Source organism: Pogona vitticeps, chromosome 2 (assembly GCF_051106095.1).
Source record: "Pogona vitticeps strain Pit_001003342236 chromosome 2, PviZW2.1, whole genome shotgun sequence".
Classification (NCBI taxonomy): Eukaryota; Metazoa; Chordata; class Lepidosauria; order Squamata; family Agamidae; genus Pogona; species Pogona vitticeps.
The window spans coordinates 184112512-184138614 of NC_135784.1; the positions used below are offsets into that span (position 1 = coordinate 184112512).

The following is a 26103-nucleotide window of genomic DNA, read 5'->3' on the forward strand; positions in this document are numbered from 1 at the left end:
ATTCAGCTGCAGCCAAGCACCAGCTGAACTTTAATATGCAGCCAGTGAAAAGACATCCAGTAAGATAGTTAAGTCAGATTCTACTTTATCCCAAAGAACAAAACACATGAGGCTCTTCCTCCTCACTTTTTCCCATGTGCATACAGAGGAACCTTCTACCAGGGTTATCGTTGTAGCAAATGCCGGTCACCTGCTCACAAGGAATGTCTGGGCCGAGTGTCACCATGTGGAAAGTCCAATTCGGGTATGTTTCTACTCTGCTATAAGGGATGGAGGAGTCTTTCGAAGATGGGAAATTCCTGTGCGTGTATCTTTACTTCCTGCCACTAAACTTAGCATTCCGGAGACAGATTGGGCAGGGCTGCTGAATCTGGTGCCTCGCAGCTATTTGAGACTAGACTGACCGACCTGCGTACAAGCCCTTACCATTGGCCATGTTGGCTGTGACTTCAGAAATATCAGACATCTGGAGAGCCAAAGGTATCCCACCCTGGTTTTTCAGCAAGCCACTGTTTAGAGATGAATGTTCTGGCATTAATGAAAGCATAGGTGGAGGTGATACAAGCAGATGAGAGCACTGCTGTTCAGCTCAATTATGGCCTTTCCGCATAGTCTTGAACAGACAGTTTGCTTCTTTTCAGTCTCATTCAGTTGTAAAGGAGAACCAGGGGAGACCTCTCTCCTCCCATCAGAAACAAGGGGGCTTCCAAACAGAGGGCTCCTCGTGCTATGTAGTTATCAGACGGCACTGCACAGCCGCTCTGTCTTTTTCTCCTGGACAGATTTTCAACAGTAAGAAAAAAGACAGAGGAAACAGTAGAACAGCAAAGGAGGTTTAAGAGTGGAGAATGCCACTGTCATGTGTAACTTGTTTTCTCTGGATCCAGACGGTACGGCCTGAAGTAATAGATTCAAATTGTAAGAAAGACTTATTTCAACTCAACATTAGGAAGAACGTTCTGAGAGTAAGACTTGTCTGGCAATGGAATGTACGACCTCAGAAAGTGGGGGATTTTTCTTCACTGGAGATATTTAAACAGAAGGGGGTGATGGCCAAAGATATCAGGGATGCCTTAGCTGGCGGTTCCTGCTTTGATAAGGAGTTCAGTTCAGGGACCCTTGTAGTCCCTTTCAGGTCTATAGTTCCCTGAGTCTATTGGTGAATAAGGCAGGGCAATAACGTGATGAAGCCATTATCAGGACAACTGAAAGGAAATTTTATTCTCAGTGATTTTAAGGACTTAATGTGCTGTAAATAAAGTATTTATGACATTATCTCACTCCCCTTTCCAAGCTAATTCCAATATGCAGGCCCTCCCTCTTCCATTTGCCTCCTCCTTTCCCTCATTGCTCATAATAAAAAGCATTTTTCTTACCTTATTTATGAAAGGCTTTGGTTCCATAATACAGTATATCTTGAGAATTAAACTTATATAATACCTGCAGTAACTTGCACAGTTTGATATGCCGACTTCAGCAAAACAATAGTCAGTTTTCAATGACTTGCTACCTACTCTGGCACTTATTTTAAAGGGGAGATCTGTAGTGCTTTGGGGGGGGGATTCTATTAATTTTTGGAAGATAAAGCTTTAAAGTTTGGAAGATCAGACTTCCAAGTTATGTTCACATCTTAAGAAATTGTGAATAACTGGGAGAATCACTGGGTTCCACCCCAATTTTATGCATGGATTCAAGGCAACTAGCCCATGGCGCAAACAGGGAAGGGTACCTTATCCTGCCCCTTTGAGACAGGCTTTTATGTCAATACACACTTGTAGAGGTGGGTTAAGAATAGAAGGTAGGGTGTGTAGCTCCATCCTTATTACAGGTCTTAAGATGGAGATACTGAACATTTCTGCCCTAGGAAATGATTGAAACCTCTGCTAGTTCTTTTTTTGGGCTCTGCAGAACTAGCAGGACCTGATCAGGGCTGCCTTCTTTTGTTGAAGACAAGGATCCTGGCAGAGACTGTCTACTCAATATTAATTGTCACATTCCCTTTTCCCCTGTGTCTATTATAATATTTCCTTCTTTTATTAAAATACAGAGTCTGGCTCTACTATGAAAAAGGTAAGAAGAGAAATTAATTTTATTTTGTAATTTTTTTTAGCAATTGAGAGATTATTTCTGGGTTTTAATTTAATAGTGGACTAAGGTCAAAGCTGCACATTGTCCCAGAAACCAATATAGGTTCTGAATTAAGAAGAAAGGGTGCAAAGGGAAGTTTAAGGAAAGAATTGGTGAGCAAGAAGGGGTGCTTAGCCCTTTCCCATTCTGCAGTTTTGCCTCACAATCACTCTGCTTAGGCCTCCAGCCCCCAGGAAGACTTAGGGCCTGTCCAGATTGATCATTTTGGGTTTGAGGTAGATCAGGCTACAAAGGTTCTGTTGAGGTCCAGGGGAGCAGAGGTGTGCCATTAGGCATGCTCCTCCCATTCAGAAACAAATGACCCTTTGTAGCCCAATTAGCTGTCAATTAAGTGCTTCCCCTGATCATCTGTGGAGGGTCAGGGGAAGTGAAATTATTATTATTTTAAAATATATCTTCCGATGTCGATGCTGTTCGATTTCCTCACTTCCCCCCTTCCTGCTTCCCTCCCCTCCCCTCATTCTCCCCAACTTTCCCTACAGCCAGGATGGCAGTAGAATCTTATCTCCTGGCTAAATAGGCTAAACAATGAGCATGCAAAAAAGAATGCATGCCTTACTGCTGGACCAGAAAGGTGCACAACAGCATTTAAAGGGGAAGGATGGATCATTCTAAGTACCAACACTTGCAGACAAGGTCTTTCCCTTCCCAATCCAAACAGTGCTATCAGCAACCCATGTACTGTAACTAGATGCCAGTGTGGACAGGTCTAGTCTTTGGACTATAGTAGGCAGGGAGGAAACTGAGAGGTGAAGGAAGAGTTCCTCCATCACATCCACGCTTCATATTCCACAGCTTAATCTAATATTCCTTACTCAGTAGCAGCTGGTGCCCACAGAGGCTGACAGAAGGCCCATGGGGCTGCCTCAAGACATTTTAACGCACTCTCTCCAGTCCATATGCAGAGGCTGAATGGCCTAGCTGTTGAACCTTCCTTGAACACTGTGCTTGGATTGTGTCCTCCACAATATCTGAGTCAACGCTCTAGTTTAAGGGGACCAGGACAGATTCTATGCCATGCACATCTCTGTCCTTCAAGAGGGAGAAGCTATTAGTGAGTTCAAAAGACAAGTCAGGAAACTTCCATTGCTACCCCAGCGTTCACTGCCTGAATCACTTGCTTTGCTCTGTCTGATGGGAGGGCCATCTCTGAAGACCCAGCACAGAAAAAGGAGCAAAAGTTGATGTTTATTCACATGCATACCACACAGCAGGAGAACATAGATGGAAAGGCTAGCCTTAATATTAGGTAGAGTTAAGCAGCCACCTCTGGCAGAAGATTCTATTAGAAAAAGACAGCAAATGTTGAGTTATTAGTTTATTATTACTGCATTTTTCCTACCAGGGAGATAAAGAGAGGGACTAGCAAGATTTTATGATCCAGATGTCAGCATAACTTGGCTACTTTTGAGTTCTATTTGCCATTATTTTAGGAGGAGGCTCACCATTTGCTATTTATTTCCAGCTGCAAAAAGTCTTAGACTAGTCTTGACAGGCAGTGCCCTCACCTTCTGCCTCTCTTAAGAAGGGGCGCAATGGTTGGGATAGACTGAATCTCCAGTGGGGCAGTTTTCCACCTGCCCTAATGGAACAAAATACTGTTGTCCATGCTTCTTGAATCCACCACCCCTGGAATCCCCTTATTCCAGCTTCTCAATGGTTGGCCTCTTTGGTGACATTTTATTGTATCTCTCTTGTTGTTTCCTGCAAACAGCATATAGATTCTTCTGTCCGTATTTCTTGTTTGATTTTTCCTATGAAAATGTTGAAAACTTGCATTCATTCTGGCTCTTTGGTTAGCCTAATTTAGGTATTACTGTAATATGGATTTTGAAATTTATTTACCATCTACCCTTGTCTTTTTTTTTTTTTTGCCCCCCTCCACCTTTGAAACCTGACCCTTTCACTTCAGCTTCTGTAATATACATATGTCATTGCGCTACGGACAGATATTTTCTCTTTAGAATTCTAAACACTTAGAAATGTTCTATGACACAAGCCCAACTTTGCTAATGCATCAATCAGTGCAAGGGGAAATGGATCACAAGCTATTGTGTGCAGTTGCTGTTTAGTCTGACATGGCTAAGCTTAGTATAATTAAACACAGGAATCTTCAATATTTTATCATTTTTGAAACTTGAACTTGTGACTAATCTTCTAGATGACAATGTTGCTGATTTCCCTATTGTTACTTGAACCAAATTCCCTATGTTTTCTGTCCAGAATAAATCCAATCGACATACAACGGAGAGAGAAAAACCAGATCTGGGTAAGTTGTAGCGGTTAGGTAAAGGTAAAGCTTCCCCTTGACAATTTTTGTACAGTCATGTTCGACTCTAGGGGGCGGTGCTCATCCCAGTTTCCAAGCCATAGAGCCAGCATTTGTCCGAAGACCATCTTCCGTGGTCACATGGCCAGTGTGACTTAGACACGGAACGCTGTTACCTTCCCACCGAGGTGGTCCCTATTTATCTACTTGCATTTGCATGCTTTCGAACTGCTAGGTTGGCGGGAGCTAGAACAAAGCAACGGGAGCTCACTCCGTCGCGTGGATTTGATCTTACGACTGCTTGGTCTTCTGACCCTGCAGCACAGGCTTCTGCGGTTTAGCCCACAGCGCCACCACGTCCCTCACAAGTTGTAGTGGTTAGTCCACTATTATATTTCCAATATGACATAGATGATCAGGTGGCCTCCAGTTATGGGCAAAAGGGGCCAAGAGTTATAAATCTCTTGGCAAGAAACAAAAAAGGCTAGGGTATGGAATCAGGTGAAGATATCTGATACCCAGGGTAATATAGTAAACAGAAGTATGGACTAGGACTCGAGAGACTTGTGTTCAAGCCCCTGGTCAGCCATGGAAATTTACTAGGAGGCAGGAGAATGGAATTGCTAAAACTACTCCTTAAATATCTCACTCACCTTGCGAGCCCTGTTGGGGTTACTGTAAGTCAGTTCCAACTTATCATAGGCTGCTTTGCCATCTCCCCGTTGCTCGGTCCGTTTGTGTCATCTCCCTTGCTTTGATGCCTCACTAACAGACTTTAGGTAAAACTGTCCACTACAGATACTATGTAATTAGAAACCATAATCCTGTTATTATTCCAGGAAGATGAGAGTCTGAAACAGCTGTATGTGCCTGAGCAGTCATACTTGCAAGCAAAGCCCTTGTTTATCTCCCAGTGACTAATTACAGAACAAAAGGAGCTAATTATCAAACCAAAAGTGTGGGAGGTTCTTGCTTTGCCAGTCAGACATCTTTCAGCACTTAAAAGAATCCCTTCTTCCGATGATGTGGCTAGCAAGTAGCACAAACCTGGACACTCAATCTTTGTCACTGTTGAAGGACAAACTAAATTAAATGGGGAGGCCAAAGGCCGCCTTGCGGGGCTTCTCTTCACTTCCCTCCTTTTGTCGTAGCAACTGCCTTCAGTTACAGCTTTTGGCATTGCTCTAAGAAGGAGGCTGGCAATAGTTTCCCAAAGCCAGCCGCAGGACATCTGGAGAACTCAGTGTTTGTGCACATATGCACAGCACTATCCATTCCTTGGTCACACTATGGCAGAATTGAGGGGTTTCAGCCACATTGGAGGGGCCCACATTTTCAGCCCCCAAATATGCCATGGGTTGCATCAGACCCAGATGTAGCCAAATGCAGACACGGGAGGGGTACAAAACCTTGGTAATATACTTCCTTTTTAAATTTTTATTTATTTATTTATTTATTTATTTGAGGTGGAAGTTCTCGGAGGATCCCACTTCTCTTAACACTGCAGATATAGTTGATTTTGGTAATATATGTTGTGAACCAGTGGCCATGAGAGGAGAGTTCTGGAATGGCCTGGGGACTTGCAAAAAAAAAAAAAAAAAAAAACACCCTAGGGGCTGCAGGTGGCCAGCAGGCTATACTTTGCCCACCCCTGCAACTGTGTGTAACAAAGTCACAATAAGTACAGGACTACACTGGCAAGCCAGATTATAGCAATTTGGCTTGACTTGGCTTGATTCACAGTCTCTTTTACAGCTGTATTTAGCTTGGGTGACCACACAAAGACCCAGATTGTATCAGTGCCAGTGTCCACACTGGCCCCGAATCTGATGTGATTTGATGAATGCCCACAGCCCATGGCTTCCCTTCCTTTAACACACCCCACTTGGTGATCACAAGCTCTCTTTCTGTCCCAAAACATCATGTCCCTGATCAATACATCACCATAACACCAACCAGAGTCATGCCTCCATCCTTTTGTAAAATGAAACAAACGTAATGAAACACGGGGGGGGGGGGGGGGACGACACTTCAGATTCTTCTAGTTTTAAAAAAGTTAAAGCCCACAGTAGCAGAGAGAAGAGCTCCAAATCAGAAGTGAAAAGAGCCAGGCTGGTTCATGTTGGCCTTTGTGTCATGTGATCATTGAAAAACACCTTGAAACCACCTGTGCTGATGGAGGAGCAAATGCTGAAGCATTTGTCAGTGTAGTCATAGCCTAAGTTCTTTCTTTCCATCTGCTTCTTCCTCCTTAGTGCTAAAGAAGGCTTTCACAGGACATAGAGAGAAAGCAAGGGGCTGATTCATCTTAGTCACCTCAGTTCTTCTTTGCTCTTCAGGCCTGCCCAAGCTGGAAGTCTGTCAGGAATATTATGGTCTACCTCCGCCACCTGTGGCATTCGGCCCGCCACTGAGGCTCAGTGTGGGGGATATTGTGGAGCTAAGCAAAGCTGAGGCAGAGCAACTGTGGTGGCAGGTACGTATCATCAGCAGTCCTGTCCAATCTATTCCTCCACACTTGAGTTGGTGTCAGGCCACGGAGGTGCAAGAACTAGAATGGCAAAGGCATTGTGTCGGTTGGACATGGCTCCCCTGGGCAGATAAAGCAGTGTTCCCCAGATGTCACAAATTAAAACTGGAGCATACTTCACCCTTACACCTCGGAATATTTATGTTTGGAGTGTGCAACACTTAATTCACACTTTATGAAGTCAGAGCTGCATCCTTAAATGCCTGTTGGCCATGCTCACATGTAAAATGTATGGTGGCTTTGAAGGAGCAAAGGGGTGCGTGGGTGGAGAGAGACTGCTGAACCACCCACACTCATACACATCCACACACTGTACCTATCACTCATACCCTGCCTACTGTTGTAGAGGGTCCTTCTTCTGACAGTTCAGCACTTTCTGCCTGCACATTGCTGTAGCTTTTTAAATGCTTCCTGTTCTACTAGAGAGTAACAAACATGGGCAGCTCAGCAGCCATCAGTTCTCTGCTCCAATACCTCCCTCAGTCCCCATCACATATCTATGAAATAAATGTTGGTGGTCTATCAAGGATGTCATCTAGAGCAGTGGTTCTTAACCTGGGCGATAATGCCCCCCAGGGGGCCATTTCATTTTTCAGGGGGGCGGTAGAACGAAAAGGGGCGGCGTGGGGGCGCTGGAGCAGAAGGGGGGCGGTAGGGGGGCGCTGGAGCAAGCCAAACCTGTGAAGATGGCTGCAGCCTTTTTACAATGTGCATGAATATATATTTTCCTCCAATCTTAATTTAGTTTCAGAGTTTTCGTCTTGAAATTTTTAGTTCCTGCATTGCGGTTTGTTTTTATGCCCTTTTTATACTGTATTTCTTTTTGCGTCTTAAAATTCGCTTGCAACTAAATCATTAAATGTTACTTTTTGGGGTCATTTCATTTTCTTGGAATTGAATTTTGTTTTCAGGGGTCATTGGATTTAAGTGTCTTAAATTAATAAAGAAACAAACAAATAAATAGATAAGATATAATAAGAAATAAGAGGGGGGCGATGATAACTTCCTCAATTGCTCAAGGGGGCGTTTCTTTCAAAAAGGTTAAGAACCACTGATCTAGAGCAGTGGTTCTTAACCTTTGTTACTCGGATGCTTTTGAACTGCAACTCCCAGAAACCCCAGTCAGGACAGCTGGTGGTGAAGGCTTCTTGGAGTTGCAGTCCAAAACTCCTGAGTAACCCAAGGTTAAGAACCAGTGATCTAGAGTCCTTTGACTATTTCTAGGGATTAATTTTGCATTTCTGAAAAATAATAACTTGGCTACGTATGCCCCCAGAAGCACTTCCTTTCTGTACATGCCAGGAGGCAGGGTAATTAGTGGTACAGATGTGATTTAAGTGTGCTAAATGTGCAACTTTAGGCTGAAACTGCAGTGTTCAAGGACAATATCTCACTTTCACCTGAGCATGCTTCCCCCCCCCAAAAAAAAAGAGAGTATTGTTGACAGCAGCATGTTACAAGTTGTTCTGTCAAGTAGCTGAAACTGTGCCAACATTTTCCAGGCCATTCTGTTGGACAGATTTGCCACAACATAAGGTCATCCACTGGAACCATAATTTTAAAAATGTTGTGTTACAAATGTCTTTCTATGCATTATTGATACCGAGGTCCCATTAGACTTGTTTCTGAGAACCGGAACAGATGTGATGCTACTAATTGGGTAAACATTTTCTTAAGTAGAAACAGCTGCAGGAACCCTAATCCTGAGGACAACTGTATTGCGTGGGGGTGGGGGGAATCCTTTGACCTTGCCATAGTTCCAGTATAAATAATCCACCTCCTTGCAGAGCCCCTTGCATCAAAAGAAAATGTCTTGTTGGCATGAGTGGTACATGATCAATGAAGTCAACTGGATGGTTAAGCAGCATTCCTTGGAAAGGAAAGTCATGCTCCATTTCATAAATGAGCTGTTAATTTACACCAAAACAGCCCTGTCTTGTGTCTGATGTGGCCTTTGCTTTCCGTCTTGGATTGTAGGGAAGGAACACATCTAGCAATGAGGTTGGCTGGTTTCCTTGCAAGAAAGTAAAGCCTTATGTCTCTGTGAGTAACATTTATTTGGGGGTGTAGGTGGAGTTCTGATTTCTTTGTGTTTCAGCTAGATCAGTGGATACCTGAAATCACCTTGGTGTGCTCTCCTCTGAGTCCAAAGCTTGGTTAATTTCGCACAATAGGTATGGGAGGCCCTCACAGGGTAGAGGACTGCACTGGACCTCCTTGAGGCCACAAAGCCATGCTACCAGAATTTGATGGCTGTTTGTGAATTTTCTGCCACAACCATATTTATTTAACAGAATTCTGTGGTGTAAGAAGCTGGCAGATCCTTTCTAGGTAGAAGAAACTAAAGGAGGCTGCCAGAGGTTAGAGAAGAGTGGGAAGGTGGGTTATACCAATAAAGCAGACAAGTGAAATTAAAAGATTGAAAAAGTGTAGTAGTAGTTAAGGTGACAGTTTTAGAAGAGGTAGAGCAGAAATGGGCTGAGGGCAAAAGAAAAAAGCAAAAGAAATAGCCTCAAAGTTACATGTGGTCCATACATTGCCAGTTCCTGCCTAGATGTTGCCCTAGCATTGTGCTGTATCGTAAGTTACCAATCATAGTTGTACAGATGAAAAAGAGGCGTTCTTACTAAAATGCAAATGCAGAAGCTTGCAGCTCAAATCCTTCTCTAAGCAAAATAAATTCCTGACGTAAAGAGAAAATAAACATAATTTCTTTCTTTCCCAGAGACCTCCTCCAGATTTGTCAGTTTATCACTGGTACGTAATACCACAGAATTAAACCTTTTCTGTATTTTCTTGTAATCTATAGCCCTTCTCCTGTGCTGCCTTGCATGAAGTTCATGCCTCTGGTTTTTCTAAGCAGTGCAACAATCTGTGTTATGGAACTTTCCCATACAGCCTCGTAACTTCCATCTAAATAGCTTCTTCTAATGTCACAAGCTCAGTGCTCTAGCATTAAATGACGAACCAAACTAGATATTCAGAGAAATGTTTATTCTTTACAGGTTACCCATTCTCCCTTCCCCAGTGGGATTTTCTGAGAAATAATCAAACTTTGCAAACAGACTTGTGATTTAAGCTTGCATATACTTCCCAATGACCAACCATAAAATATAGTAGCCCTGCCCCCAACTTACAACCTAATTGGTTCCCTGAAGGTGGTTGTAAAAACCCGTTGTAAATTGAACTTTCCTGTTAGGCTTAATGTTACAAAAGGTGTTTGGTTCCTGGGAAATTTTCATGCTTTATAAGTGAAACATTTGCTGTCATTTACTGTCAGTCATGATGGCTTCTTGGGTACTCCGCTGTGACCTCTGGCTTCCACCTCACCTCTCTGTTCTCTAACTTCCTTTCTGGGCACTCCTCTGCTATGTTCTCACCTGTCTACCCATCATGCATCCATTCTCTTTCTTGTTTGCTGGGTGCCCTCCTCTGACACCTGCTGTCTTCTGTATCTCCCCATCTCCTTTCTCTAGCTTGTTTGTTTGCCACGCTTATCTTTTCACTTATCTCCCACACCTTTGTTCTCTTTTTTGGCTTGCTAGGTGCTCCCCCTGACCTCTGCTATCTTCTCTCTTTTCTGTACTGTCTTGCTGTCATGTTCGGTGATATAAACACTGCAATTTACAGTGAGTTATTGTGGTCATGAAAGTGAATCTTGGATGCTAGGAGGGTGCATTGACTGATACTGGAATACCTGTAAAAGTTGGGGTTCTTGTAAAGCAGGCCATTGTATGTCCTGTGTCCCCTATAAATCACACTAAATGGAAGCATTAGAGCTGAAAAAAAATTGTGTGCTGGGATAAACATATGTATCTGTTCTGTTTCTAATTTCCCTCTTTTAATATGATAATCTGATTTATTTGATACAAATATCAGCTGTATCACTATTTAATTATGCATGTCCCAGTGTATTTTAAAATGCACATACTATCTATTTGAGTAGACTCTTACAAATATATGCATTTAAAACACATTAATTATAAAAATATGTACAAATTATGCTTATGCGCTATATTAAATGTATAAATTCGGATATTTATTTTTAATGAACTGTATTGCAAATGTGACAAGAGTACACAATTCAGGGTCTAAATGTATTCAGATTTGGTTTGGGAAGAGCAAATTTGGGAAATTCAAAGTGAAGTGCATTGCTGCACTTTGAAATGTTGTTGCTCATCATTCTTGTGGTAGACTGTATGGGGTACAGAGACACGCAGTGACTGAATAATATATTGCATTTGCAATTAATAAATATACCCTCATTGCTCAGGTACGTAGGACCCATGGAACGGGCTGAAGCAGAACAGATCCTTTCCAGTCGTTCAGACGGGACTTACCTAGTTCGGCAAAGAATCAAGGATGCCACTGAATTTGCCATCAGCATCAAGTAAACTTAATTCTTTTCAAAGTATCTTCCCATCTGAGCAAGCCAAGTTTTAGGAGTGTTTAACGTAATGAGTTAATGTAATTCATTAAAAACAAAAGTATTTCAAAGTGGCAAAGTTGACATGTATAGAAAGGAATAACGTTTTGCATATGCTTCCTATTAGATCTATTTGATATACTATAGTTTTAAAAAAAGAAAGAAATTGCTGCGTTTCTGTAGAAGAAGTGGTTATACCTCTGATAGGCAGAGGCTTTACACATATAAGGTTGTCAGTTTCCTTTCTGCTTTCTCAAATTAATAGGATCTGAGACACCATAGTTTAGAAATACATGTCTTACTCTGGGTCCCAGGCAATCAGAACAGGGACACGAAGTACCACTTATCCACACATTTAAGGACAAGAGACCCCTGAAGTAGAGTAGAATCATAACTAACAAAAAAATGGCCGAGCACTTCAAGAGTTGGCAGTAGGCTGGCTGAGAGAACAATTATGCTATGAAAATGCATCAGTAGCTGGATCAGGGTTTTATGAAATCAAGTTAAAGTCATGTGATAAGTCACATGGCATTTGGGTCAATGTGCATCCTCTTAGGAAAAAATCAGGGGACTACAGAGGGTTTAAAATCATTGCAATTGATCCTTTGTCCTGCATCCATACACCCACCCCTATACTGACCACTTTTTAAAATTCTTTCAGACTGATACATTGCTATGTCAGTATTACAGATGAAATACAGTAATCTTCAAAAGTAGCAAGTGTGAGAAGGGGAAAGTGCTCTCTCCTTCACTACCTGGAAACCGCTGGGCTTTGTCAATGTCTCTAGTGAATTTATATGCCTTCCCTCTTGCCAGCACTGACCTCTAGTTCCCTAGCAGCCTGTGGATGCCAGGCAGAGACTCATCTTTCAGCCTCCTCTCCTCACCTGAAAATTTCTGAGGATACTCAGAGAGAGACAGATAGAAAGACAGACACCCACAGAGGGGAACTAGAAACCAGTTGCCAGCACTGGCAAGACAGAAGGCAAATGGAATTGACTAGAGACATTGACAAAACACAACAGCATGTAGGTTGCAAAGAAAGGAGCACTTCTCCCTTTGTGCTGTCTGCTTTTTAAAATTAATTTCAAACTGGTATATTACTACATTAGTATTTCAAATGAAAAAAAAAATAAAACAGATTGTACTGCAATGTTTCCTGCAGCGCAAAACCTCTGATCCTGGTGTCCATTACAAATGCTCCAGACACAATTTATTCCAACAGAGGTATTCACATATGCCAAAATGATTCAAAAGGGACAGAGTTCACATTTGAATTAAAATAAACAATCCCCTGGTGCTGTCTGTTTTACGCCTTATCTGAACAAAAAAAACCTGGTTGGTCCTTCTGTGTTTGCTGTGTGTTTTGCTTCTGAAACGGAAAACTCACTAGTTTTTGTGTAATGATACTCTTGCCGAATTACAGAGACACTAATGAGTAAAAATAGAGCTCCTTGTCTACCCCTTGGGTATAGACAAGGACTCTCATGTAGCTTAAATGTTCCATGTTGAATCAGTGGATCTACAAGTCAAGACAAACTGAAGAGCGAACATTTTTTTTCTATCCTTAAATCTGAGTAGACTACTGAGTTTAATGGAAAAATAGATCATAGTAGCAAAGAAACAGAGTGCCAGGCAAGAACCTATAGGCTATGGGCAAAGTGCCTGGGTAGCCACATATAATTCCACTTGCCCAAATAAAGGCTAGCTCAGAAGCAAGAAGGGGTAAAGCCTTGTCTAAATATATTTGTAAATGTTTTTCAGTATGTTTAAAATACATTTGTAAATATATATCTAAAAACCTTCCTTGGTGTCTTCCTTCAGAGTTGAAAAATATCTCAATTTCTTAAATTAACCATGCTTCTACCAGTTTTTTTTCTGAATGAAGTGTATGTCTTGCCTGTTCTAATACCTCATTCTGTGTCTCAAATGTGAAAGCCCATTTGAAACAATGCAACCATTGTTAACACTCCTGAATATAAACGTGAGATGGGAAACAAACTGTTATGTGCATTTTTTGTGCTCCTTCAGATTCAACACTGAAGTCAAGCACATCAAAATCCAGACCAAAGATGGTTTGTATCGCATCACAGAGAAGAAAGCTTTCAAAGGACTTACGGTAGGAATCGGTGGACTTCCTGCTTCATAAAAAATTGTTTTCATAAATTCGAATAGCAACAGAGATTGTGGCAAGGAAGGAAGAAGAGAAGACTAAGGGTGTGATCAGATAGCTACTTTGGTTTGTTTGTTTTTCTGATGGTCAGATGACGTTATTTCTGGAGCAAACTGGCCTGTCCCAGAGTATCCCTACCCATACATTTCTGAGTCCCTGTCAGGGCCTTTTGGTTTTTTGCTGCAGGTAAAGACACTCTATTTTGGTTCCTTTCCAGCATGTCAATCAGTGGGATCAAGCCAAAGCAAGCTTCCTTAATTTCCCAGCTGGTTTCAATATCCCCATATGATTTGTGGATCAAACAGTTCTCTGTTGGCCAAGCCAACTACACCAGAGCACAGAGTGCTGTCCTCTGAAGATGCCGGCCACAGAGACTGGCGAAACATTAGGAAGAACAACCTTCATAACATGGCCAAAGAGCCCAAAAAACCCACAACAACCATTAGATCCTGGCCGTGAAAGCCTTCGCGAATACATAAACTGCTTAACTCTTTACCTTTGTCTCTCAATATATTGCTCCCTCAGTCTATTCTACAATAAGTGATGAGGGAGATTTGAATTCCCAGTCAGGATAAAAACAACTCGTTTTCCCAGGAAAAACACATGAAGGGACTCTATCCTCACCTTTCCTCTATTCAGTTTGAAAACCTTCTGTTCCTGCTTTTCATTAAAAACAACAACAAAGTGTTGGGAGATAGTTCAGACATAGACATGTATCCACATCTGAAACACTTGCATCTCTGTCCTGGGAAACAGATAGTTCATATCTTGTCGCTCTTGTTATACAGAAGCCAAGAAAGAAGTTTTAGAAAAAAGAAGTAGAAATTGAGATTAAAATTAGGAGCTAAGAGGAATGTTTCATTTTGTACTAAATCAATATAGGTCTAATAACTACCTTGTATGTCATGCCTTTCTCACTCAAATATAGTAATATTCCACTTAGTGCTTAGCTATATTTCAAGAAAATGGAGCACTAACTGAATCAGCAATAAACAGAGCAATAAACAAATAACATTATGCATTATAGCACAGGTGAAAAAACAACAACACAAAATCAGAGCCTTTTATTCACTTCCCCACAACCTGACTGCTCTCCTTTATCGAACCACCTCCCACATAGCTTAATGCCCTATACTGCCTGTCCTGCAAAGGGTGGTTCTCTCTTGGATCCCACCTGCCCTTAAGGGGGCTTGATCTCAACAGACCTCTGGAAGAATGGGTGAGCATTATGTCTGTGAGAGAGGTTGAGTAGATTGGGCCTCCAGAAGAATGGAAAAGTGTTACGCTCATGGGGTGGGGGACTGCTGCTGCTTTAGGATTATAATAATGGAACAGAAGGAAGTGGGGAGTGCAGGGAATGAGAGATGCAGCCTCAGCTGCCAGGTGTGTCCACTTGAGCACATGTGTTGTAGTGAATCAGCGCTACACAGGACAGGACTATGCAATAAATTATTGTGTATATGTTGGTTGGTTATGTTTTACAAACCACACTTCTCCCCTCTCCATTCAGCATATTGGGCAAATTTCATAATGATGTATGCATGAAAAAGCTCTCATTTTTTCTGTCTAGGAGCTGGTAGAGTTTTACCAAGAGAATTCCCTAAAGGATTGCTTCAAGACCCTTGATACTGTGCTGCAGTTCTCTTTCAAAGAGCCTGAGAGGAAAACAGCAGCAAAACAAACAAGTGTGTAACCTGAGCTACATTTCTTTACAGTTTCACACAACGCAGAAGAAATGAATTGCCCTTATAAGCAAGAGATGTTATAGGAAGAAAAAAAATATTTGAAATCCAACTATTATTCTGAGCAGAACTTTGAAGTAATCACAATCAACATTATTCCCTGTAACTTGTTCCCTCATTCCTCACTGCATCAATGCAACGGTGATGTTTCATTTAAAAAGTAGTAGGATGACTTGTAATGTCATTTAGGATAAGTAATGGCAACGATAATATATTCTAACTACTTTAAAAGGCAGTATTTTCACTTTAAATAATGTCTCCTTGACTCCATCTATCTCTTCCTTCTTTCTGGCATATCACTCCCTTCCCTCCTACACCTCACCTTGCCTCATAGGCCACACAAAGCCTTAAACAGACTGGAGCCCAGATTCTTGGGTCTGAGAGGGGGAAGCTCTTTTCCATACATCATGGCTCACTAGAGAACTATCACTCAGTGGGGCTGTTCCTAAATAGCTATTTCTGAATAGCTCATACAATTTCCTATCTGTCCTGGTCACCTCGCCTCCTCCGTGCCTGAATTCCTCTTTGAGTCTATTTCCTCTTGAGGAGATGGGGAATGGACAGCAGCCACAGTAGCTGCTCTTCTGCTGCCAGAGCCAAATATCAGGACTATAACAAATACTCAAGCTGTTCTGCATAGTTGCGTTGTGTATAGGGGGAGGATTTCTATGACATGTCATATTTTTCCTTCAGCCTATGTTTGAACGTATGGGTGGGTTTGAACAAGTTTATGAGTAGTTCAGTGAGAAAAGCCAGATTGCTCATAAACATGTTTGAACTTGCTTATGGGTTCAAATGTAGGTTGCATAGAAAATGTGAAATGTCATAGAAATCACTTCCCTACCATGTTTACCTGAAAATAAGATAGGGTCTTGTATTAATTTTTGCTCCAAAAAACGAATTAGGGCTTATTTTCAGGGGATGTTTTATTTTACAGTCATGTCATCTTCTGGTTGCTGCACAAGGGTGGAGGGCGGGGTTTCACTTAACTAGGGCTTATTTTGGGGGTAGGGCTTATATTACAAGCATCCTGAAAAATCATACTAGGGCTTATTATCAGGTTAGGTCTTATTTTCGGGGAAACAGGGTAGTTATGTATACCAGCTCTCTCTTCTTTTCTCTACCCAGTCTAGACAGTATGGATACAGCATCCTCTCTTTTCTTCTCAGCCCTAACTCACATCAAAGGGAAGTAGCCTCTCTTCTGGATCCCTTTCCACTGATTAATATGGCTGCTCTAGAAAGAATAGGTTGAAGACGAGGAAAGATATGCGTACCTAACTGTTAATATTCTGTAGACATCTGTCAACTGCAATCACTTTCAACCTATACATCTTATCTGACTGTTTCTTTTCAGGTATAATTACCTCTTAAATATCAGAAGGAAGGAGAGTGAAGATAGGGTATGATGAACACACTCTGAACTTTCCCACAACTAATAATTCTATATTGTTTTCTTGGAAGGGAAAAACTTTAAATATTTTGGCTCAGCCAAGGCTCGCTACAATTTCTGTGCACGAGATCGGACTGAACTGTCCCTCACAGAAGGAGACATCATAAAGATTTTGAATAAGAAAGGGCAGCCAGGATGGTGGAAGGGAGAGATCTATGGCCGGGTAAGCATCTTTTCACCCTGAGAAATCTAAGTTGCTTGGCTTGGGAAAATGTGGAGATTTTAAAACAGAAATTAGACTGATAGGCACACAAAGAGTAAATCTATTGCCTTAAAGCATGAGAATTTGACGTTTCTAAAGAAACATCATGATTTCATTGTGATTTTTGCAAGCTATTACAAGAGTACTGTGGTATAAGAAATGCTATAGTGTAGAGGCAGTTACTGTACGTATTGCAGGTCAGTTGTGTGATGCTCCAAACACCGTTTGGATAGGACAGCAATCTAACTCTTCTTTTTCACTGTAGATGTTAAGGTAGTTGAAACTCATTTTGTGGATGGCTTACAAAATGTAAAGAGCCATGCACACAAATGGCTTTCCACAGGCAGCTTTCTTTATGCCATGCAGTTCTGATGCATGTGACTATCTATCTATACAGGCTGCTTTTTCAGCACTGAGTCATAGCCAGCTAAATACGTTTAAGGTGGAGTATGATTCCCCATAGAAACAGAGTTGATTCAAATCCAGGGCAGAGGTAACAAAAGGGTCAAAGCAAAAGAAAAATAAGTTGCAGCCAAAGTCTGGAGCAGGCTAAGCTGCTCAACAAAGACACGAAGAACTAAGCACAACAAGAGCTAATAAGAGAAGCAACTGAGATTTGCAGCTGGATATTAATCAGAACAAGGAAACTACAACCAGAGCCAAGAACAGAAGTCAGATATTACATCTATGGAGCCAAGAGAATCAAGAAGTACAGGCTAGGAAACACAGGGCACAGACTTGAGGTCAAAACCAGAGGGACACTGAGGATGATCGGACAACGTAAGGCTTGCTATTTGGTTTGCTTTTGGTGTGGTGTGGTTTGCCCTAGTTATTGGCAACCACAAATATTTTATGTATGAGTAATCCAGCCTGCTTGTTTTGTGAGGTGTTCTGGTCCTTTCTGGCATTGCGCTAGGGTTGCAGTTTATTTTGTGTGATTGGAAGCACTCTTGACTATCCTATTCTGCAGTCTGTGTGGTTACCTAACTCGGTCCTAAATAGAGCTGTGGGCAATGTTCTTTTTGGTGCAACTGTGACATTTGCCGTGGGTTGTAATAGTAGAAAGGGGAGCAGAGAAACCCTTTCCTCTATTTTTCTCTTCTCCCAACTTTACAAAAAATATTCTTCTAATTAGTGTAGCGCTATTTTAGATATAAGGGAGTATCCATGCCAGTTTGATGTATTGCTTAGGTGCTATGCCACTTACTAAATGAAACAAGAAAGGGGTAGTTGCATGGCCCACAGAATGACAGCCACAATAAAAGGCAGGGAAAATGGGGAGGGGAAGGGCATAAATAATTGAAAGGGGGAGTTATTGGAGCCATCTGAAGTGCTGTCTGGATCCTTCTCACAGAAATGGAAGGATTTCTCAAGTGTGAGATAAAATAGATTGCATCAAAGATAAGAGTTTTTAAACATGACGTGAATTGCTCAGAATTCTCTGGCTAGTCATACTCACTGTTCAAGCAAAGATTCAGGCCTAACCCAGGCATCTGTTTATGGCCAAGAGAAGTCAACAGAAACCAAAGGGGTGCATGGGAGGTACAGTTCTGGTCAGATCTGACAGAATAATCCTGCTCAGTCTACTAATTTGTAGCCCTGAGTGGCTTGTCACAAGCTAGCTGGGATATCAACACAGTATCCAGGGAGTTCAAGGAACTCTTGATTCAAATCCTGGTCAATTCTGACACTGCTTTGGTTTATTAATTCAGCTGCTAATGTCTCCTAGGAGGGCTGTGAGAGTCTGAGTTTTGAAAGGAATGAATAGAATAGCTATGATCTATGTACAGTTTCGCTTTTCATATAAATGTATTCTTTCAACTTTCCCAAGAAACAAGAATTACATACACAACACTACAGAATATTATGTTACGCAGTAATCATGCCCCTGAACTGAGAAATATGATAAACACTCTTCTACATTGTTGCTTCTGTGAAGTGATGCTATTCTGCTCCTGGTGCTCTCTAAACCAGCGGTCCCCAACCTTTTTCAGTCCACGGATCAGCTGGGGAAGGCGGGGCACTCCCTGCACTTGTGCACATGCGCGAACAAACACTCTCTCTCGCACAGGTGCATGCGTAAATGGCAGCGTGGCGCTTGTCTGGGCGTGCACGCACATGCACAAATTGCAGCGTGGCATTCGCACGGCATGCTGGAGCGCAGGCGCAAAGGGCTGTGTGGGGGTGAGTGCATGCGGGGGGTGGCGCAGGAGGTCTGTCTTGGCGGCCTGGCCACGGACCAGCACCAGGCCACAGACCGGGGGTTGGGAACCTCTGCTCTAAACAAAAGACATACTTCCAGTGAAGTTAGGCTGTAACTGCAAATCCCAGGTTCCAGAGGCTGATTCCTCAGTTGACTGATTTGCCCCTATAATCAATTAACAAAACTAGTTCAAAACTGGGAAAATTTATTTTAGACTATGACTTCAATAATACTCCAACCAGCTTGGCTGGTAACATAATGCCAAAAACAACAAATGACAAACATACCAGCATTTTAGAGGCAAAACTGCCTTGGGATCATTTTTCTTGTTTATTGGGATTCTAGTAATTATTTTCCTTAATGTGTTTTCTCTACAGGTGGGCTGGTTCCCAGCGAATTATGTGGAGGAGGATTATTCAGAGTATTGCTGAGGATACAACTAAGAAGGCTACACTTAAGGATTCTTTGGCAGTATATCCTGGAGCAAACAGTGTGTTTGCTTCCAGGAGCTATTGAAGTGCAAAAGTGCTATTATTTATGAACTCCCTTTAATCCACTGCTCCTTCTTCCATTAATTACAGATCATTCTGTGTCCTTTTGTCTAATAAAGTGGGTGGGTATTAAAAACTTGTCTATGGCTGCATCTCTGTCCATTCCGAAGAACAAATCACATCACCCAAGCAGATCAAAATAAAACTCCAACATGAACACTTAGTTTCTTAATCCACAGTTGCTCATAGCAACAAATACTGTAATTTGAAGTCTGAGTTCTTTTTATTCACTGTATAGTCTAGTGTACAATCTTTCTATTTTCTTAATTTTTCCACTGCCTAGTTTAGTGTGGCCTACTATAGAAACATCAATGATCTGGAAGCGGTGAGGCCTGAAGTTGCCAGTATTCAAACTGAAGCCCTTCCACACTTTTTCTCTATTGTCCTAAACAGAAAATGATTTGTGGAGAACAATTGCATGTGGCAGAGACCTTAGGAATCCAAAAATAAGGTTCTAATCCAAAACAACCTTTTCCCCTATTTCTTGCTGATCAATGTCAGCCAATATCCTGTTGGTGATTTACAGGTGTGTATGTTAAATTGCACAAATCACAATGGTAAATTAATTTATTAGGCACAGGTCACTTTACCAGGAATGTGCCAGTTGTGCAATTGGGTGTGATGCTTGTAATGTGCCCAGTACTTTCTTAGGCAGCAATTTGCCAGTGATTCTGGTCACTATGATTTGCACACAATAGTTTCTAGTGTTACCAAATTAAAAGATATCTCAAGTGGACTTTGCTTGAAAATGCAGAGAGCCACTGCCACTTAATGGACAGAGTACAGTACTAGGTTACATGGACTAGTGTTCTGGCAGTTGTGTATGTTTTTCAGAAACGTATATTTCTCTCATCCTGTGCCTTCCACCATAAGGGATCTTATCCAAGAATCAATTAGGAGCTTCTTAATAATTTGAAAGGTTTCAAGAAAATGCTAAGGAATGCTGTTTAAAACAGTAGCATAATAAACCTCCATCTTTCTCTAGCATCACTGGACACCTCTTTTTCAAGCTAAACACATATGTATTTGACTCATCTAGCCAATATATGCCATAATCTGAAATCAGGTCTAGTATCAAGATACTCTGCTCCGTCAGTGTAAAATTCCAGAGCCTCTAGGAAACATTATTGATCGAGCAAATGTGCTTTATTTTGCTCTGAAAGGTATAACTTAAATACTTCACAAAGTTTTATGAAGGCTTACATTAAAATATAACACCCATCATATATGAAGTAGGCCCAATAGCTATGCATTCTTTCTACATGCATTCAGAATATTTGAATAGTATTCCAGGTTCTTAGAAGTAGGGACTGTACCAAAGAAAATCTAGTCATGTCAGCCCAGTGTGTAGTCTAAAGTCTAAATATTGACTGCTTCTGAGCTAAACTGTATATTATTGACACAGACTGGGGCAGAGAATACTTCCTATCTGCTGAAAACTGTAATTCTGAACCGCAGAAAAAAAAAATCAGTTTGGGAAACAGGATCTTGAAAAGGGTGATGAGAATTAATTTAAAAATGTAAGCACCTTAAGGATCAAGTGCTGTCATTATAACATGTGGACTGCTGTGCAACAAGTGAATGGATTAAAATGTGGTCACATCACATCTGCCATAATGTATCATTCAGTAATCCTACAGAAACCATGAAGTCAAAGGGGAATTAACCTCCCTGACCAGGTTTTTCTGATCCTTTGAGCAAGGTGCCTTCTAAGGCTGCCTTCTTGTATAAATACCTCCCTTCATTTTCTGCCTTTTAGCTATTTACTGTACCCTCAAGACAAGCTGTAGCACTGTAGTATAATATGTGAAGCAAACTTTTATTTCCCCTCCCCATTGCTTGCATGCTAAAAGCTCTTGGTGAGGGAAGAGCTGGGCATCTGGCAGAGGTCCCCACCAGCACAGATGTGGGACTAAGCAAGTCTTCAAGTAGGTGTATCCTGACCTTGGGCTTGTGTAGCTACCGTTTGTGCGTCTTTCACAAACATTTCATTTAGGGAATTGATTTTTAAAGAAGAAAAAGTTATATATACTCCTAAAATGTTCCCCTAATGCAGTGATGGTGAACCTTTTTGAGCCCGTGTGCCTAAACTGCAACACAAAATCAACTTTTTTATTTCAAAGTGCCAATACTGCAATTAAAACCCGAATGCTGAGGTTTTAGTTTCGAAAAGACAACTGCTCCTGTACTGCAAGGGTTAAATACTTTTTTTTTTTTCTCCTCCTATGGGCGGTATTAACAAATAAATACTTACTGGTCCTCCAATCCCCCACTGGGCTAGACCGGTAATGGTCGCCATTGCACCCCTCCGCTAGACCACTGCACCAGCAGAGAGGAGTGCCGAAATCCGGGATCAAACGACAGGTAAGATTTCTTTATGGCGACTTATGGCTCGTGTGCCAACAGAGAGGGCTCTGTATGCCAACCGTGGCACGTGTGCCATAGGTTCACCATCACTGTTCTAGTGGATCAGGTGTCTATGAATGCAAGCCTTGATTTCTCTCAATTTGAGAGAGAGCCATAGTTGGGTTCTTTCATTTTCATTGCGGCCCAAGGCACTGAATTCGCAGCCGACTTACTAGACACACAGCGAAGCTTCCTGTATTCTTGCTTTGATGGGCAAAAGCCCAACCTGTGCTAAGATTTGCATGTGGTGTTATCATTCACAAGACCTCTTTCTAGTGTACCATTCATAACTGTTATACTGAGAATACATCTTTCCATGACTGTTGTTTGCAGTGGCACTAAAGGCCTGATCCAGAAGCACACTCTGGGGGTGGTGGGGTGAGGCAGTCCTGTGCCTGCTTACCCAGCAGTATGTTCCATTCAGCTCAGTTGGACTCTGAGGAGACATGTTTAGGTTTGCAAATGTCTAGTTACAAAGCAAGTTCTTCCAGCAAATGGGCCAATGTGAATTTACCTAAAATATAGGGCCCCAGGAACAAGACAGTTGGGCCACCTGCCTGCAACATCAGCTATAATGAAAATACAGGCAGGCAAAGCACAGCCACTGGTACTAATTTATTGTCCAGATTCTTATTAATACTTTTCCTTACTTTCCAAACTTAATCATGATCTAATAAGTGTCATAAATAATAGTGTTATGTAGGGATTTAGCTTGTCTGATTTAACAATCAGAGGGATCGGTGACAGGGGATACATTAATAGGCCACAAATAAAAACAAAAATAAAAACATCATGCAAAATACAAGCTTTTGTGGATGAATCACATGATCAGAGGGACTGCTGACATCATCTTCAGGATTCAGCCAATCCTGAGGGTGCTGCTGCTACCTTGGGAACCCAACCCATTTTCTCCTGGGTCTTTGTGACCTCACAGAGCCCCACCTCTCTACTGGCAGATAAAAGGGGCTTGCTGGGCAGGCCAGGAGACCAGAAGGGAGGCCAGTGGACAGCGGGCAGTCCGGCAGAGAGAGCAGCAGCAGCTGCAGGGGACCCCACCCTTCTGCCCAAGGCAAGTTCTCTCGTGAAAGCAGATGAACTTGCTAAGTGGGCTTGAGAGTTAACAGCTTGAGGATGAAGATCCGTGGCTTGAAGCTGGCTGATGTCAGTGATGGATTGGGGGGGGAGTCAGTGGACGTTGGCAGACAGAAGCTGATGGAATCTCCCTGCGGAAGCTGGCTGAGGCCACAAGGCAGAGGCCGGCAGAGGTTGGTGGATGAAGCCGGGGGACGTTAGCCTCCTGAAACCAGCTGGCGGAAGCTTGATGGATATCGGTGGATGGAAGCCCGGGCGTGTGTGTGAATGGCTGGTGGAGTGAAGGTGTGTGTGTGTCGGTGGTGGTGGTGGCTGGTGTGTGTGTGAGAATGTGTCTGTGAATGGACTTGCTGGCGTTATGTGGGGATGTCGCCGGGGTGTTTGTGTGACCCAAGCATTCAGGAGCTGGCGGAGGCTGGCTTCAGAAGCGGAGTGGAAGAGATGAACGGGTGGATATTCCTGGTGGGATGAAGTTGCCAGAACACTGGCCGGTGGATATGCCTGGGTTGAAGCTGGTTGACCGCAGTGGATGAGCTCGCCCCTTAGTTGTGTTTTTCCTCTCTCTCTCATAGGGCGCGAAGCGTCCTCTTCCCCAGGGGGATGCGAGGGACCAGAAGGCAGGCGTCCTGCTGGAGCTGAAACAGGCCATTGTCTCCACTTAGGATACTCGTTTTGCCTCTTTTCCAAAACCAATAAAAGAACTTTCTGGAATGTTTTTGAAGTGTTGTCTTGTCAGGGGATTATCTTCCCCATCCCCTCATTATATCTGGGGCCAATGCCTGGGGTGGGTCTTTGTGAAGTCATGGTGTGGGGCCTTGTGATGTCACAGGAATTGGGAACATAATATTTTTCAATGCATGTATGAGGGAATGAGCTAGGCATTGTCGGTTCCCTGTCTGAGCTCCAGTGGCTGCCTCTGAGTGCCAATGTATTCGGCAGGCTGGCTGAGTAGCTCTGTGGTTTTTAGGGCATATGTATGAGGAGCCAAAGGTTCAGAATTCAATTCTCCCACGTTGCCTCCTGCGAGTAGAGCCTGCCTGTGTGGTCTTGGGCAAGCTGCACAGTCCCAAGGCACCCTCAGGAAAAAAAGGAATCGGGAGCTATTTCCAATTATTCCGTATGGAGAAAAAGCCTGGAAACGGCAGTCATAAGTCATAACTGACTCGACGGCAAATAATTATTAATGTATGAGGCGCCTCTAATACGTTGCGGTAAAGAAGTATGTGCCGTCTCTTCTAAAGATGATGCGCCTATACTTTCAGGAGTTTACGTGTGTTCCTCGGATGAAGTGGACCTAGGGGGGAACCACGACTCCGAATGTGCAATAAAAGCATGAACCGCAGCATCCTTGGCGGGCGCCTTTCCCTCCTCAGCAGCTCGTCATTATTCGGCCGCTTCACAAAGCTCCCCTTCCCCCAATAATCCCCTCAGCCGCAGTGATGCCCCTATTGCGCATGCGCACCGAGGCCTGGCTGGTATGTACGTTGGGGGATGGTAGGCAAGCGAATAGGAAGTCGCCCGCGACTCGCTATGGCAGTGCGCACCGCCCCCTCCTTTCCTCGGCGAGGGCTCACGAAATTTCCCCCCCCCCTCCACGTCTTAATTGGCTGAAGAGAAGAAAAGAGGCGGGGATTTGCCGCGGAAAGAAAGCCCGTTTCCCCAAAGAACACGCCTCATTGTGAAGCATCTACCACTCAGCCTCCGGGACCAGTGTTTGAACAAATCAAGTCTCCTCATTCGCCCACAGGGAAAGACCGATTGGCTGTATGGGAGGAAGAAGGCAGGAACAGACATGTGAAGCGGATCCTTATTGGTTACTGACCGAACGCATAGCTCCCTGGAGCGCGTTCCCTACACTCTTTCTTTCTCTTGATTGGCCGACAGAGGCGAAGGAGGCGTTACCACTGAAGAAATCTGTTAGAGAAGCATTCTCCCATTGGTGAAAAAAGGCTGGGCTAGTTTAAGCCGGAGATAGCGTTTGCCCGCCCCGCCCCCTCCGCTCCGCCCCCCCCCGCTCCGCCCTGTTTGCCGGTTAGGAGCGCGCGCTCCCGGGCGAGAGAAGCTCGAGGGAGGCGCGCGCGCGCGCACACACACAAACACACAGATAGAGGTCCTGTTAGGAGCGCGCCCACGCGTGCCCTTTAAGAGCTGCTTTTCCGCGGGGACGCGCGCGCAGGGGAGGGACGGGAGAGCCGGGAGCATCTCTTTCACACGCACAGAAGGCGGCTCCTCCTTTGTCCACCCCCCCCCACAACCACCGGCTCTAGCGCTCTTCGCGGAGGGGCCGGCACGGTAAGGAAAGGAACTGGGGAGGGAGGGAGAAAGAAAGAAGGTGCGGATCGCGCACGCGCAGGGATGGGAATGAGAATGGGATGGATTGAATGAGTTGGTGGGAACGAACTAAGGAGAAGAGACGGCGAGGCTGACGAGGGGGGGCGACCTGAGCAGAAAGGACCGCGTGCTGGTCGGGGTGGAGTGGGGTGAGGGTGAGGGGACACACACACCCTCCCGTGATTGCCTCTCCTTCCTGGATCTCCTCTGCGAGGTCGTCTTTGAGGGTAAGATGATGATGAAAGCGCCTCTGCTTGTCCGCCTCCTCCTGCCCAGCATCCTTTCCTCCTTTTAGACCCCCCTCCCCACGGGGCTCCTCCCACCCCAAAGAGAACATCATCCCAGCCTCTGCCCTCACCTTCGCATCCTTTTCGACTAGTCTTTTTTTTTGATCCAGACATCTTTTCCCCCCTCTTGAAAGCTGGGGGGGGGGGAAGGACGGGGAGGGGGAGGTTATGGGGTTTTCTTCCCAACGACTTCCCCTTAGGGGGGGGGGCGTTCATGCGTTTCATTGTTTAGATTTGTGATAAATATAAGTAACTTTCCAGCGGGATTGGATTTGTCCAGGTGAGAGTGCC

At 43.4% G+C, this 26103-nt stretch overlaps 2 protein-coding genes and 1 long non-coding RNA gene across 13 annotated transcripts in view; all 3 read left to right on the forward strand.

Moving 5' to 3' along the window:
• VAV1 (vav guanine nucleotide exchange factor 1) overlaps positions 1 to 19772 on the forward strand; it is a 73909-nt gene extending 54137 nt beyond the window's left edge. For both annotated transcript variants that reach the window (XM_020791663.3, XM_020791664.3), the window contains exons 17-27: positions 147 to 244; positions 2048 to 2070; positions 4372 to 4417; positions 6757 to 6893; positions 8925 to 8990; positions 9673 to 9704; positions 11221 to 11337; positions 13405 to 13492; positions 15117 to 15231; positions 16752 to 16903; positions 19523 to 19772. In XM_020791663.3, coding sequence (XP_020647322.3) covers positions 147 to 244; positions 2048 to 2070; positions 4372 to 4417; positions 6757 to 6893; positions 8925 to 8990; positions 9673 to 9704; positions 11221 to 11337; positions 13405 to 13492; positions 15117 to 15231; positions 16752 to 16903; positions 19523 to 19576 — 928 coding nt within the window. In that variant the 3' untranslated portion in view covers positions 19577 to 19772. The remainder of the gene's footprint in view (positions 1 to 146; positions 245 to 2047; positions 2071 to 4371; positions 4418 to 6756; positions 6894 to 8924; positions 8991 to 9672; positions 9705 to 11220; positions 11338 to 13404; positions 13493 to 15116; positions 15232 to 16751; positions 16904 to 19522) is intronic.
• Positions 19773 to 23226: 3454 nt separating this feature from the next.
• LOC140704741 (uncharacterized) lies at positions 23227 to 23909 on the forward strand. Its single transcript, XR_012084134.2, has 2 exons — positions 23227 to 23367; positions 23767 to 23909. It is a non-coding gene; the product is annotated as an uncharacterized LOC140704741 (long non-coding RNA).
• A 1435-nt stretch (positions 23910 to 25344) lies between these two features.
• SMARCA4 (SWI/SNF related BAF chromatin remodeling complex subunit ATPase 4) overlaps positions 25345 to 26103 on the forward strand; it is a 90548-nt gene continuing 89789 nt past the window's right edge. For 9 of the 10 annotated variants that reach the window (XM_020791678.3, XM_020791680.3, XM_020791682.3 and 6 more), the window contains exon 1: positions 25345 to 25486. The gene's annotated coding sequence lies outside the window, so the exon portion shown is untranslated. Of the gene's footprint in view, positions 25487 to 25550; positions 25753 to 26103 lie in introns of those variants that run through there. The other variant, XM_020791679.3, reaches the window with a different exon arrangement.